We start from the raw sequence: 15351 nt of genomic DNA on the forward strand, positions 1-15351 counted from the left end.
TTGAGATACTTGTACTTTACTTGAGTAATAATACAATAATTATCATTATAATTACAGTATTTGGTTAATATTACCGATGCATTAAAATGTAAGCAAATGTACTACAAATGAACATGATGTAGCTGGCTGCCATAGACCCAATTGTACCCATTTCATACACATTTGGGTGTTTTAATTTAAAGTATGTATGTAGTTTTATAGAAGCGTCATCTGCACAGAAACTTTAGCTGCCAAGTAAATGTAGTCGAGGGAAAAAGTACAATATTTCCCTCTGAAATGTAGTGAAGAAGAAGTATTAGTGTAACATTTAAATTATCGAGTAAAGTACATTAGAACTGTACTAAAGCACAGTACTTGAGTATAAGCATTTAGCTTCTTTCCACCACTGTAACACTACATCATAAATCACAAAATAATATCATGCACAAATCTCTATATAAGCATAACTGATTGTTTACAGACATTTTTTATTTTAGATTTATACTTTTTTTCTAAAGTGTTATTTTAATTTTTTTTTATCTCAAGATGTACAAAAGTGCTTTGTGTTTCTTATGCAAAGGCAGAGTACAGAAAGTATGACACCCATTGTTTCAGAAACCAAAGAAACCAGGAAATGACCACCGAAGTACATAAAATATGTCAGAAAAAATACAGAGTTATGACGTGAAGAAACAAGGAACCGTGTGTAAGTTGTAATGAAAACTTTCTAATGTATATGTTGCTTGTTTTTACCTAATGGCTGCTCTTAATCAATGTATTTAGTAGAGGATTAAAAACACAGACAGGACAGTGTATAAAACAGTTGCAGTGCTTTTGGCTCAGGTTACAGTATACACACATCTTTCCTGAAGTGGTGACACCATGAAAACTTTTGTGACAAACAGCAGAAAAAAACCCCAGTGACATAAAGTGCCAAGAGGAAATCCAGTGCAGTGCTATCCCCAGTATGAATACAATCATATTTTCAGTTGCAACAGAAGACTGACAAATCCATATAAAAAACACATATATAAACCCACTTAACCAGCCAAAGCTATATAAAAAAACTGAAAATTAAAGCTGCCATCCAGTATCATTATGACGATTTTTAATGCACATATTAGAATCTCTGAAAAAAATATATTTTCTTGACTTAGGAATCCAGTGCATGGTTATTCACATTAACTTGCTTTCCTCTTAATGTAGGTCCAAACCCTTCGTGCAGTGCAGACACAGATGTACATCAACTTTGGAGTTGGAGCAACTAGTCGGCAAGAAGCAAAACAGTTCTTCCTGCTTCCTGGCTGAAGTATTGTTTCTTTGCTTCTTTGTCCCTGCGCACAGTTACAAAAAGGAATAAAAACAGACAAATGAAGTGTTAATGTCAATGTCCATTTCAGTAGAAAAGTTGGTACTGCTTTTCAAATAACTTATAATCAATTATAAATGATTCATTAGCTCAATGTTTGGATTACCAGGTTGTGAAAATATTCTTTAGCTGATATAGCCATGATGTAATGAAGTTGCTAATCCTTTAATACCTTTTCATTCGTTTCTGACTTTCTACAAAAACATATTATTAATAAAGGATTTTTTAATCAATCAGGATGTTAACAAGCTGTTAATAAATGGACTGAAGTAGTGTTCAAACAATCAGGAACCAGGGAAATCAAATTTGTTGTGATTGATGGCTTAACTGATCAATAAAGCTTAAAAAAAAATCATTTGTTAACATCTTGTGTGCAACATCCAAATGTTAGTAATTGAAACACCAGTAACTAGTCTTTTTTTAGTATCACTATCGTCAACATGTTAACTACAATGGAAACAGTTAGTTATTCGGTTAGTCCGTGAACAGAAAAGTAATCTGCAACTGTTTTCTAAAATCATTCCCTTATTCTTGGCTGTTCTACATAATTCTATATGATAGGGACACGTCGGGATTACAGAAATATTGCTGAACATTTTACAGACTTAATGATTAAATGAGGAAACAATGTGTAAATGAATCAATAATGGAAACAGTCATTGGTTGTAGCCCTACTGTGAACATATTAAAGTCTAAGCATGCAGTACCTTTTCTGTGACAGTGGCAGTGTGTTTTCCTGGCAAAGACAGTCAGGTAGATGAGTCAGTCGATTCACTTTCACAGACTCACACAACAGACTCAAACGTGTAGAGCAAACATCGCTCAGCTTACCGCTGGAATATGTAGAGTCCAGTCATTATCACAATAGATGCAATGTCCACTGTAATCCATATTATTGTGTATGTCTGAGGCGGCTGAAACACACAAACATGGGTCAAGCTGCATCTCATATTTTGGAAAACCCCTGTTCAAACCTGCCAGCTCCAAAACAAATGCTTCAACTGGTGGACTATAATAATAATAATAAGAAGAAGAAGAAGAAGAAGAAGAAGAAGAAGAAGAAGAAGGAGAAGAAGAGTGAAATAGACAGAAATAGAAGCAAAGCATGAACTTCTGCTTGTGCAGCTGTATGTATTGCTCACCAAGAACCAGTCAGGCTGGTCCATGTCTTTTAGGAGGTGGCAGGAGTTGGTGGTAACAGAGCTGACCCCTGCACACCACAGCAGGGAGAACAGCCAACGCTCATTAACCACCCACATGTTCATTGTTATGCCTGCGTTCCCGTAGTTGCTGTCAGATACAAGCACAGAGTTTGACATGGATGCATGCTTATGAGTTTTAATGTTGGTAAATGAAGTAAGATGTAGTATACTGAAAGACAGGAATCTATGGAAGGCATAAGTGCATACATTTATATGAAGTATTACTCCCCTGTGGATTATGTCTTCTTCCTTTTTGTCTGTGTTTTGATTATTATGATTTGCATTTGTTTAAATACCCAAATTAATAAAATACATCAATCATATAGAAAGCATACCGTGCATGCATGCATGGAAAGACAGGGATGAAAACATCGTACACACATGCATGCACTGACCCTTCCACCAGGTACCATGATCACTGACTGGACACATATTTATACCACAAACCATTTCGCTGTGATCAAATAAATCAAAGATGTGAGATCACATTATGTTTATATGTAAACTGTGTTCACTTGTGCTGTCCAGTGATTGGTTTTATGCAGCGGACATGAAGAGAGACATAAAACAAGGACCACAGTCCATGTGCAGCGAGTCCATTTAGCACTATGCAGCACTTCTTTGTCGAAACATGTAGCTACACTACATTTCATTCTTCAGTCGTTTTTTTTAAGGTTGGTTTTCTCGTCCATAAAACACACTCCAGGGTTGGGACACTATTTGAATCTCATTCCCTGGAGGCCAAACCTGCGCCTCTATATTCAGCGCCAGCACTGTGTCTCAGCATGCTACACAGACACTTTTAATTAACACACTACTGTGCACGGCCCCTGGCACTACTACATAGATTCAGTAATATGCTTGTATTTTGTTTGAGATTTATTTATTTACCTGATATCTTCCATACTCAACTTGCTGTATTTCACATTCAGGTACTTCCCCCCTTGTTCTTTCAGTGTATCGCTATCGTTATAGACCTGGATGAAGCCTGGAGCAGTTTTCTTTACATATTCTCTTTTTGCTGCAGGAAGCCAAAGGACCTATAAAAAGGAAAATACAACCTTTTTAAATATGGTAATTATGAAATATCTCAGTAATTCCATCAGAGGGCTTCATATCACACTTACCAGGCTTGGGTCAATACCAGATCTCAAGATGGTGTCGACTGTGTCCTCTGTGTCATTGTCCTCGTCAGGACTATATAAGTCAAATATCACTGAGATGTTGTGCTGCCTGGCGAGGTTAAGGAGCTGAAGTAAGGAGGGTATGTTCTGATTCCTGGCTGTTTCCATCTCATATTGTGAGAGCTTGGATACTGAATGGAAAGGATCTGTCTGTGAAGTCAGATAATGCATCCTGTGACGGTAGCACGTTAAATGACGACACACAAACCTTTACGAGTCATTGTGGATGAGCAAAGCACAACCCTCACCTTTAGGAACCATTCGCCTGCATTCAGGCTCTGTAATTCCTCCCAGGTGAAGTTGCTGCTGTGGCTGAAGTTCGTGTTGGGGAACTTCTCTTCAATGTTTGTTGTTCTCCGCAAGAACCCAGGGTTATGGTCGTGCATCAAGAAGGGAATTCTGTCTTTACTAGGTTAGAAAAGCCATAAAAAATAGCACCTTGGTACCGAGGTCGTGCAAGTGGTATACTTCTGTAAGCTGAACGGATTTTCATCTAAACTAGCCCAGTAAGAAATTTGCTCCATCTCGTGCATTGCAGTTTTCACTTCCTGCCCTCCATCTGAATTTAATGTCACATGACTGCCAACAATCTATTAATGTAGAAATCAGGAGTACTACCAGTTTAAAAAACCTGTAAAAATAAGCTTTGCTGTTATAGTCAGCCACTAAAAGGCCTTTTAAATATGAAGCCATTGTCACTACCTGAGCTGTACGTCTGTCTCAAAGGCTGTCACGCCACATGCGATGCTCCTGTTGAACGACATCATGGTGTTCTCCGGGGCCAGCTGAACACAGTGAGGACAGATGGGTGAGACACACTCGTGCGCTTAAAACCCACAATCTACCCTAAAGCTGTGTGAAGACACACAGCCCCACACACAGTGTTAAATTGAGCTTATTGGTAACCCGGGAGCAAAGCAAACTAACAAGGACAGAGCAGCATGGCATATGGGGCCCTCACATGACTGGGCATTTGTTCACACCTGAGCCAGTTGTTGAACATTTGAACACGTGAAAATGTAAAATCATGTCACATATTAGATCAGTAAACAGAATAATACTGTAAACAGAGTATAATGTCTTATATAACTTGCACACAATGACAGGGGATCATGATATTTTTATGGATTGTAGCAGTTTATTTTTCTGTTTGGGCAGAATAGTTTGACATTTTGTAAAAGACACTTACTCACTTTCACGCCAAGAAATAACTGAGGCACTCTCATATCTGTCCGCTAAATATGAAGGTACAGCCAGGACCCTATGCTAGTTTAGCTTAGCATAAAGACTGAAAGCAGGAGGAAACAGCTATTCTGTTTCTGTCTAAAGCTCACAAATGAACATGGAATATCTCATTTATTAAAACCCAACACATTCTGAATATACGGGAGGTTATGTATCGGACTACTTTTTGGCTGGGAGCAGTGACTTCCTGTCTTTTTATCAAACTCTCGCAAAGAATTTAAATTGTATATTTCTCAAAATATCCCTCAAAAGGATTGTTAAACTACAGTTAGCTCTTTCTAGGTCTTCCAATGGCAACACAAGCGGTACACAATGTGTATCATCACGGTGCTGTCAAATAAAAGAGGATGCTCACCATCGGTGCACCTCGGTGGCCAATGAGCTTCGGTTTTTCAGGTAAAGGCTGCTCTCTCAGACAAGGAGACCGGATGAACAGGGGACACAGGAAGATGGCTGCTGACACCACTGCAAATACCACTGCGATGAGGAACTTTGACCCTGGAGTGAACAGAAGTCAAACAATAAAATAAAAATACTCAGCTATTTACTCTCATCAGAGGATCTGTGCAGAATCCCCTCAGAAGTGTCAGTAAATAATGAGTATTATTTGTACTGTGGGAGTAATTACTAGTGCTTTTCAAATCATTGTATCTGTTTTTCTGCATTTTTTTGACTTGCAGGAACTGACAAATGAACCGTTCTGCACATAGTTTTATGCAACATGCAAATTACAGAAGTAATACAGCAAAAGCCATCTGTTAAGGATACATGTGTTTTATTTGCTGAGTTTCATGAACATAGAAAACGAAGTAAGATAATGAAAAAATCCAGCTTAATGCTGCTGTGTGAATAATCAACAGTTTATCATTGCAATAAACACAACACAAGACTCCCTTCAACCTGCTGTATAGTAATCTTTCCTGGTTTTAGATAAATGTAATTTGCAAAATTGACTCAGTGGTGATATTAAATCTAGAAAATGTAGCATCTGTACACAGAGTTGGCAGACTTACACTTTTCTGTGGCCATGTGGAAGCCCCTGAAGATGAAAGGGCTCAGCAGGGTTAATGCCCCAACAGCACCAAACTGCAAGAAAGGACCTGTGGCCTGCCAGGAGGGTGACATGCAGGTCAAAAACACACAATTATATAAAGACAAATAAGACCCGTGAAAAAAGGGCATTTACACTCTCTCACACACTTCAGCCTCGAGAATGAGAGTCTTACTGTACCAGGAGTGAGAAAGGAAGAGTCGGCCATTCTTGCTTCCACTGGATACTAAAACCCGTGACCCAAAAAGCGATGAATATCACGCCTAAAACTAAGAAGATCTGTGTAGAGAAAAAGCAAATACGACATTCAGCATTTACCTGAATAGATGATGCACATGTGGAAAAATCTATTCAATCTGTACGATACCTTGTGTAGCCAGTGTAAGTCAAGTGGTTCTCGTAAGGCGACTTGGAACAGAGCAAAGAGCTGTAATGAATGGTGTTCATAATAAATCTTCTTTTTTTTTAACATAATCATAGTCATTACATCTGGTTCCGTGCTGCAAAGCTAAACACTGGTCATTTTATGTTTTTTATTTAGCTAAACGTCCAATCTCATGCCAGTAATTAACCACTCCCATATATATCCTGCAGCCACTCCATCATTACCGCTAAGTCTCACCAACACAGTATGAACTCTGTAATCTCACCAGCAGCAGAAGGCAGTAGCTGGTGAACACTGCAGAAATGATGATCATCACCATAAACCAGTTCACCCACTGTTTCAGATGTGTGAAGGCTTGCCTGATAATAGAACAATAGAGGGCAGCACAGGGTTAGCAGAATAAAGGTCAGCCATAAAGAAAGGATTCTGGGCTTTTGTGTTTTATTCAATGTAGGCCGTGCGTGTGTGAGTGCGCGCGTGTGTGTGATCGCTCACCAGTTAACATCATCTCGGTCATTAAAAGTAACCAGACAAATGTACATCCAGCACAGGAACAGCAGGGAGACCAGAGCGATAACTGAGAACCAACAGCATGCACACTGTAGTGAACAGAACAGGTGGACCATTAATCATTTTCAGCTTCAGAGCGTTTAGGCCATTAGGGTTAAGGTAATGGTCCAGATCTTTTGTATGCTGTGTGTGCTTAGGTATTATTATGTGTGTATGGATTCCAAAGGGGATTTGATCCAGACAATGGAACAGTTCCAACATTTTTTCAGTTGGTTATGCAGTCTGCAATGTGACAACAAACATGCATTCAAGCTCTTTCACCAAAACACCTCCACCAAAATTATAGACCGTCACTACCCCCTCCCCCCTTTTATAGTCTTGTTCCAGAGAAGTACATAACAAGCCTGTTAGGGCCTGTGGAGTTTACTTATTTTTCTTGGCTCACATATTCAGCATTTTACTCATCAGCTCATTTGGAAAGTTCTCCCTTTCTAAAATTATGCAAATGGCTTTCGCTGAGCAAAGGTGTTCGCTCTATTTCTAAAATGCATTTAAAGTGCGTTAGCAAAAGAGTTCATTGGCAATATTCAATACTTCTGAATTACAGAATGTTAATCCCTGATTAAAGGGATTTGTAAAGGCAACGCTGAGTGGAAGTACAAGGAACCTGAATACTGAAATATGTGTATATTAGGGAACAGATCATTGAATAAATATCACTCAGCATTACAAACTTATCTGAACTGCCTAATAAAAATGTGTTTATATTTGTAAACTCAAATATACAAGCAAATATGACAAAAAAAACTCACTTTTCTCTTATTTTCACTCGGGCCCGTCCAATGGCAGCTGTACAAGCCCTTGCTGCAAACTCTCCAGCAGCTATCGCCTTGAGACATCACTTCCCCTCCTCATTCACAGCGTAGAGAGTACATATCCTGTTCAGTAATTCTGGACACTTGATACACGTAGCTAGAAGAAGGATGGCGGCGGGGGGGTGGCCCAGATAACTCTTTCTCTTTCTGGGTATCAAGAAGAGGCCTGACCTCTTTCACTGCTCTAAACCTATGGAGTGAAAAAAAAAAAAAAAAACTGTGACAGAAAGCAAATGAGGGAGGGGGGAAAAAAGAGTTTCTTTGAGTATTAAGGCAATCCCTGTTCAGTAACCCCCTCAATAGAGCCTGTGTGGGGGGAGTATAGCCACTGGCAGCACTTACAATGGTCAGCACCATGGGGGTATTGAGCGTGCTGCACAGACCGTCCTGAGACTGAAGTCACACTATTGAGCCTCTGCAGCACAAACAGCTGCGGTGACAGGCACATCCATACACAGAGAGAGTGCAAGTGAAGTATAAACAGTTTGCATACAGCAGAGTGAAACGCATGGATAATGGCTTGCATTACAGGGGGCAGGCTGCAGAATGGTTCACAGCAAGACTTTAGCAGGCATGTCAGGACACGTCATTTTACATGTGTGCCAGGTTTCAGTCCAGAATATCAAAAACAAAACACAAAGCCATGGGAAAAGACACGTTATTTGTCACCCACCGAGGAGGCACATTAAGCAATAAAGGTTTCTATTGTGAAAAGGCTCTGAACAACCAACAGTTTCCTGCTGGACTTGATCTGTCCTGGAGTTTTGCCAGCAGTTTCCACACCTGGATTGTTCGGCTCAGTTTCTTTGACGCCCACAGGGTAAAAAACAAGTTTATGGTTAGGGCATAAATTGTGAATAGATAAGGCAGGTCAAATTTAAGATGAATCTACTACAAATTATTCTTCTGTATGGACTAAAATCAGATCCTACCTGTCTCTCAAATCTCTCTTAAGCAAGTGATGTGTCTCTCAAAGAGAATCAAAGGATCATCCTCTAATAAGAGCATGTTTGAGCAGGTTGACAGGTCTATATGTCACTGGCAGGAAATACAAGACGTGTTGTTTCACTATGCAGACTGAGAGTTCAGAGGGAAGTTTTCAACCTGACCTGAAGGTTGAGTAATAGCTGAACTATGTGTGAAACCAAAGTTTCAACCGGTGACAAGGTAAAGTGAAACAAAAGTGTCCCCCCCAAGAATGATTACATGCTCCTCCACGGATGCTTGCTTTGCAACAGTGTTCTTTCTATGTCCCTGCAGGGCATCGCTGTTTATTTATTTCATTTCATTTTGATCATTGCTCGCTTGCAGCCTCATACATATATCAGCTCACCTCATGCATGCTTAAAAGTTCAAGGGTGTAATATCACACAATGGCCATAAAAACAAGGGGTATTTGCATTGTTACGCAGATTAAACATAGCGTAGACACACCTCGCCAATTTGTTAAGCCACAGTGCTTTTATCACTTCATGCTGCCAATGTAAACTGTAATTATTGGCACAAAAACACAGTGGGTGCACTGCTATAATAAAAAGTGACGAGAGATAATATGCGATCAAAGTTCCTCCCGTCTGATGCTTATGCAGTGACAAATAGATGGAGGAAAGAGTGAAATCCAAACATTTCTCGCTCTCACACTCTCACTGATGCATACCTTCACACAGTCACAGCAGCTCCGCTCAGCTGTTGCTTTCCTTAATACTTCAAATTGCTCCTGTCATCAAGCTTTATTGCCAACTCCAAATCAAACCCTTCCTTCTTCCGCTTTATCAAGGAAAAAAACTTAGAAAAACATTAACACCTCACCAGCTCGGTTTCATGAGCTCTCCACCCTTTCACAGCTTTTTCCTTTTTTCTACACTTCACAAGAATTCAGAGCCCCCATACCTAAAAATCTCAACCATCTATATCACTTCACACCTACATGTCTTATCTTGTATATTATGTGCTTTTTTTTCCACCTGTCCTGTGATTTTATCTTGGTTTCTTGCACAACAGGCAACCTTGGATAAACAGTGCTGCATAACATTTTTTAATTACTTGATATAAAACTTGATTGATATAAATAATTTTTTTCTGTTTTTTTTTTCTTTTATGTCTTTTTTGGTTTTCGGTTCCTTTTTCTTTCTTGCTGACTTCTTTTGCTGCATTTATGTACAAATGGCAAAGACTACATATCCACACAGACCTATAATCTCGAGCACTTGAAGTATGAAACAAACCTGTTTTCAATTACCTAACATACACAGAGACTTATATTTGATAGAATAGTAAATTATGATGACAACAGACTTGAAAGCCTTAGCTTGCAAACTGTCAGCCAGAAATAACCGCTTATTCTCCATTAATTATTTCCTCCAGCATCAGCATCACAGGCGCAAAACCCGTTATGCATTTAATCACTGTGGCCAATGTGCACGAGCTGAGGCGCACGAGCAAGGTGCTTGTCGTTCCTGAAAACCATCTCTATCTATCTATCTATCTATCTATCTATCTATCTATCTATCTATCTATCTATCTATCTATCTATCTATCTATCTATCTATCTATCTATCTATCTATCTATCTATCTATCTATCTATCTATCTCTGCAGTATCTAAGTGAAATTCTCTCACGTACTCACGAAGCAGACTTCTTGGAAAACAGCATTCAGTTGGGCTCCACTCTCCCTTTCTCGCATCCTCTCCCCTGTCGGCCACACCGTGAAGTGAATATGAATGCGGTCACACTAGAATGGGTACGAGATGGAGGGGTGTTACCCGACCAGAGGGGGAGGAGTTCAATTCAGGTATGTTTATGGAGTCAGCCATGCAGCTTCCAGGTAGAAGATCGCACCTGTGCGCCGTCAGGTCATCTGCAAGACAGCGCGGGGCTTTAGAGGAAGAGAAAATACGATCACTTCCCACCAAGTCCATAATAAAAATACCTTTTCAGATAGAGCAGACAGACTGAAATAACTCGCTGATACACTTTCTGAAACGTTACTTTGGTCCAATAAGCTCAATCAAAAAATATGCATGGTGTTGAGTGAGCTGCGCGTGAGGAGTCAAACTGCTTCTGCCATAATTGGCTGACTGCAGCTCCACGTGCACAGGAGGTCAGACGGAAACACTGCTCGCCCGCTTTCTTTTTCAGTCTATCATTAAATGACCGCAGTGAGATCATGAAGGTATTAAAAGAGGATAAATATGTATTCTGCCTTCAAGTGTGCCTAATTAAAGGCCTGAGATGTATCTCTCAACGCCCTCGCGCCTTTCTTGTGGTGCACGCGGTGCTGCCGCGGGCGGACTCGCGGCTGGCACGTGAGTGAAAGACAGTGGATGCTATAACGATCCTCTCATCTTTCTTTTGCTTTTCCTTTCCTTATTTTATCCCTTTCCTTTCCCTTTTCTTTCTTGAATATGTCATTGAGAAACAAATCGTACCTTTAAGCTGAGATCGACTTCTGTATTGTGTGGTGAAGCAGGGCAGACATCAATCTGCACTTCAAACTGAATCTCATGCAACAACAATGTAACTCTGAGAAAAATAAAGGTAGACATATAAGGCTTTAATGTCATCATGCACATATCAAGTGTCTGCAAAATGATTTGCATAGCGGAATGAAATGACCTGTAACCAGATGGGTACATTTGGCTCACAAATTTCTACAACAGAGGACAGCTGAAGTTAGAAAAAAATGTGCAAATGAGAGATGAGCAGATCCCAAACTAAGACAAGAGGCAGATATTTGGAACTGTGTGATCTTAATTCTGATGCTGGTTTAACTTGAGATCTGTGAAAAGTGACTAACAATGTAAATGTAAGAAATATGACTGATAATGACTATTTTCATTATGGATTAATTGCTGATTATTTGCTTGATTATTCCATCGATTATTTGCTGTGTAGAAGTTCAGATAATAGTGAGAAATAACAATCTTATAGCCCAAAGTGACACCTGATCACTATTTTGATCACCTTGACATGATCAAAATAGTTGCCTGTTCACCGTCTGTCAGTCAACTTATCATTTAATCAATAATCAATGCAGGTGCACATACTATTAGGTAGTTTATTTTAGAACAAAACATCATTTTAACATTTTAAGACTTGCATGAATGTGGGTCTAATGTTTCATTTGTGGTTTGGAAACAAAAGGATGTCACACATACGCTCAGTGTAATTTCAAGTCAGAATGAAATGTGCAGTTTGAAAAGAGCCATGTAGGAAATGACACCCTTTGCTGGTCCTGCAGCAAAAACACAGCACTTTAGTTTCAGAAGAGAAGTCAATTCAAATATGTGTTTTGACAAGTATGAGAGAGACTGCAAAATGTCACTATCATATGATAAACAATGCATTACTGCACTGATGAGAAGAATAGAGCAGAGCTGACAGCTGACAGCACTGCCTGCATGCAGTCTTTCACTGTCAGTATTAATGCAAGTTGAGATGAGAAAGATGACCAATATGACCTTTCACACACAAAACCCTTCTTATGATGACACAATGATTAATAATAGTTCAATTAAAGAATGATAAAGGGCAGTTTGAGACAGAGAGTGTGAGACAAAACTCTCCCTTAGGAGCTTTCTTTTGGATTTGTGAAACACAGTGGAGGAGAACAAGTGCCACAGCCTATTGGATGATTCAGTTGCCAGGAATTTGGGCTTGTAGCTTAAGTGTTCAAAGGAAGAAGGAGATGAGTGAGGTGTGGTGGGGATAGGTGCTGAAAGGAATCTGTCGCCACAAGACTAAAACACTGTTTGACTTAACAGTTATACCTTCATTTGAATTCTTTTGGATTTTTAAAATGATGCTGAATAAGAATCAAATATGTAACTTCCACAAATTAATGTTCTCTTCATCGTCATCATCATCATCATGGTTTGCCAGTTTACTGAGAAAGGTATTTTAGATTTTCAGGTTTTTTGCCAGGGCACCTTAAATATTCCAGAAGTTGTGAGGTATTATTTATACTTCTTTTGGGTATTTTAACCATTTACAACAAGTCTTTTGCAGTTAAGAGTTTGGTGAATTTGACTTCCAACACTAGTTTGAGTGAGCCTGACTTAGAAAACTGCAAGAGATTTAGGATAATAATAACACTGTAAATGTTCTTGTATCTGGCCCATTGTGTGTATTCAGGAAACATGGTGGAGGATATGTTTTGCTTTTGTAAAGCCGGGGATTCCCTGCAGAGTGCAGTGGGTGTAGGAGTGAACAGGAGTATGAGGTGTTGGAGGTGTGGGGTGAGAGAAAAGTAATAATGGTCTGGTGATATAAGTTAGATGAAAAGGATTTAGTGCTACTGAATGATGGAAATAAAGAGTGATAAGACATGAGTCACAGACATAATATGGACATTGAACATCATAAAATAAGATAAAGTATAATATCAGCTCCACTGAACACTACTCAGACAGGAGAGGTGTGTGTGTGTTTGTGTGTTTGTGTGTGTGGGTGGGTGGGTGGGTGGGGACTAGAGACGTCCACCAGGTGAGGAAAGCAAGCAGGTGAGACAGAATGCAGAACATTTAGTGATCATCTGAGACAATGTGGCGTTTCACCGTCCTCTTGTGGTCACAGAGCTTTATTAGATTTATAACCCATCGCAGGACGGTGACACTTTTCCTTCCGCCACGTTCTCCATTCCTCAACACCCACAGGGGAATTCTTTTCCTCACCAAGGTGCAAAGTTTATGACCACCCGCCGTGTGATCAGATGCCCCTTGTGGATGCTAGGAATTCTGGATGTCTGGACATATCAGCCAAAGATGGATCAGGCATACAAAACGACTATTCGTGCAAGAAAGAATCTTTTATTTTTATTTCAAGAGAGGACATAAGGTGTAATGTGGATGAGGCGCATGTTTTGGACAGGGCTGGCTAGCGCGGTTTTATTTCTGTATCTGCGGCTATCCTTTTGTGATGGCTGCAACTGCTGCCACACAGCTAACATATAAAGGATGACACATAGTTTTGCTTTCATACAATGTATACATATTTATTTTTCACAAGTTGACAGTGCACTAGTTTCTATTTGTAGTGCACACATTTAGTTATCTTCTGTACACTCACACTGCAGTTTGTCTTAATGGTTTGTCTTTTGAGTTACCAGTGTTGAGGGTCCGGCTGCTGCTGGAAGGACGTCTGACCAGGCCTGAGCAAAGGATGCGGCTGATTGAACGGAAGTGGCCAATTGGACTGTACCAACTGCCTGCAGCATTAGTGGGCATTTCGAGGATTTTCTTTATCTCTTTCAATTATGGTAGGGTTTTTTTGGTGTTTTTTTGTTAATTAATAAAACTATTTCGACTGATAGGCTGCACGGTGGCGCAGCAGGTAGTGCGCGTGCCTCACAGCACGAAGGTTGCCGGTTCGATCCCCAGGTCAGGCGGGGCCTTTCTGTGTGAAGTTTGCATGTTCTTCCCGTGCATGCGTGGGTTCTCTCCGGGTACTCAGGCTTCCTCCCACAGACCAAAAACATGCTCATTAGGTTAATTGATGACTCTAAATTGTCCGTAGGTGTGAGTGTGAGTGTGAATGGTTGTTTGTCCTTGCATGTGGCCCTGCAATCGGCTGGCGACCAGTTCAGGGTGTACCCCGCCTCTCGCCCATTGTAGCTGGGATAGGCTCCAGCCCCCCGCAACCCCGAAAGGGATAGGCGGTATAGATAATGGAAATAGATTTCGACTGATAGACTTGTTGTCTTGTTTTTTGTTTATTTGTAGTCTCGATGGGAATGTGTGTTTTTGTTATCCCGTTTGTCTCACAAATGGTCTGATCACCCAGTATATATGTTCCCCTTTGTGTGCAGCTTGTTGGGAAGATTTAGTGTTTTTGGCTTTGTTTGGTTACTTCAGTTACATTCTGTTTAAGTTATAATAGCCTTAGTTAAGTTCTGTTTAGTTGACCTCTTTTATGAGCCCTGAACTTTATGTATTGACTGATTTTTGTGCAAAAAAATATCTTTTTGTGAAAATCCACGTGGACTCCTCATGCCTGTCTGCTTGGTCCCTCACACCTATTCAAGTATATAGAGCAAATGTGTAGTTCTGTATTGCAGTACTCAAACTACTTGAAGTTGAATTGTGTGCACTTGGAATTACTCTGCAGGACTGGCACAAAAAAGAAAGGGGAAAAGAAGCCTATTGAATGTCTGTTGTCTGTTACATATGTTACAGTAGCATAATCAATGCAATGATCAATAATGGAAAGGCTGATTGAATTTGTTACAGTGCAGAGTTCCAATAATTTGTATGAGGAAGGAGAATAGAGCGGGTATTGTGAGAAACATGGGAGTGAAATACACTCACAGGAACAGGACTTAAGTGCCTTTTGAAGTGTGGTGGAACTGGACAAAGCAGACGATGACTGGCCAGTTTCCAAAGGACAGCAGGGCTGATGGGAGGATCCACTGAATAAGCGGATATTTTAGGAGCAAACTGATTCCAAAAGATGGCAGTAATGCAACAGTAAGGATGCAAGCTGCCACTAAACCTCGACGAAGAAGAATGAAGTACTCGGGCCGCCTGTTGACGTGACTACTCCGCGACAGTAGG

General features: G+C 40.1%; 1 protein-coding gene across 3 annotated transcripts; it reads right to left on the minus strand.

Annotated features, from left to right (window-relative positions):
• Positions 1 to 740: 740 nt before the first annotated feature.
• Positions 741 to 10513, minus strand: gdpd2 (glycerophosphodiester phosphodiesterase domain containing 2). Of its 3 annotated transcripts, none has more exons than XM_070963263.1 (16): positions 10428 to 10513; positions 7738 to 7990; positions 6911 to 7014; positions 6681 to 6774; positions 6398 to 6457; positions 6211 to 6309; positions 5993 to 6086; positions 5335 to 5477; positions 4437 to 4519; positions 3983 to 4142; positions 3678 to 3884; positions 3442 to 3590; positions 2491 to 2638; positions 2180 to 2262; positions 2056 to 2084; positions 741 to 1313 (listed from the first exon to the last, which is right to left on the minus strand). In XM_070963263.1, exons 2-16 carry the CDS (start codon positions 7822 to 7824, stop codon positions 1177 to 1179), a joined length of 1677 nt encoding a protein of 558 aa, XP_070819364.1. In that variant the 5' UTR covers positions 7825 to 7990; positions 10428 to 10513; the 3' UTR covers positions 741 to 1176. The 3 variants fall into 3 exon arrangements, with proteins under 3 accessions (XP_070819364.1, XP_070819362.1, XP_070819363.1); XM_070963261.1 differs by having other exon boundaries at positions 10424 to 10513; XM_070963262.1 differs by having other exon boundaries at positions 7738 to 8017; positions 10424 to 10513.
• Positions 10514 to 15351: the final 4838 nt, after the last annotated feature.

This window comes from Chaetodon trifascialis, chromosome 5, assembly GCF_039877785.1.
Source record: "Chaetodon trifascialis isolate fChaTrf1 chromosome 5, fChaTrf1.hap1, whole genome shotgun sequence".
Taxonomy (NCBI): domain Eukaryota; kingdom Metazoa; phylum Chordata; class Actinopteri; order Chaetodontiformes; family Chaetodontidae; genus Chaetodon; species Chaetodon trifascialis.

Excerpts from the sequence above, each read along its gene's own strand:
- gdpd2 (XM_070963263.1), bottom strand. The coding sequence starts at position 7,824 with ATGTCTCAAGGCGATAGCTGCTGGAGAGTTTGCAGCAAGGGCTTGTAC. Across the intron at positions 6,310-6,397 it reads ACTTACACTGGCTACACAAG|ATCTTCTTAGTTTTAGGCGT; the intron begins GTATCGTACAGA and ends TTCTCTACACAG. Across the intron at positions 3,591-3,677 it reads CTGGTATTGACCCAAGCCTG|GTCCTTTGGCTTCCTGCAGC; the intron begins GTAAGTGTGATA and ends TCCTTTTTATAG.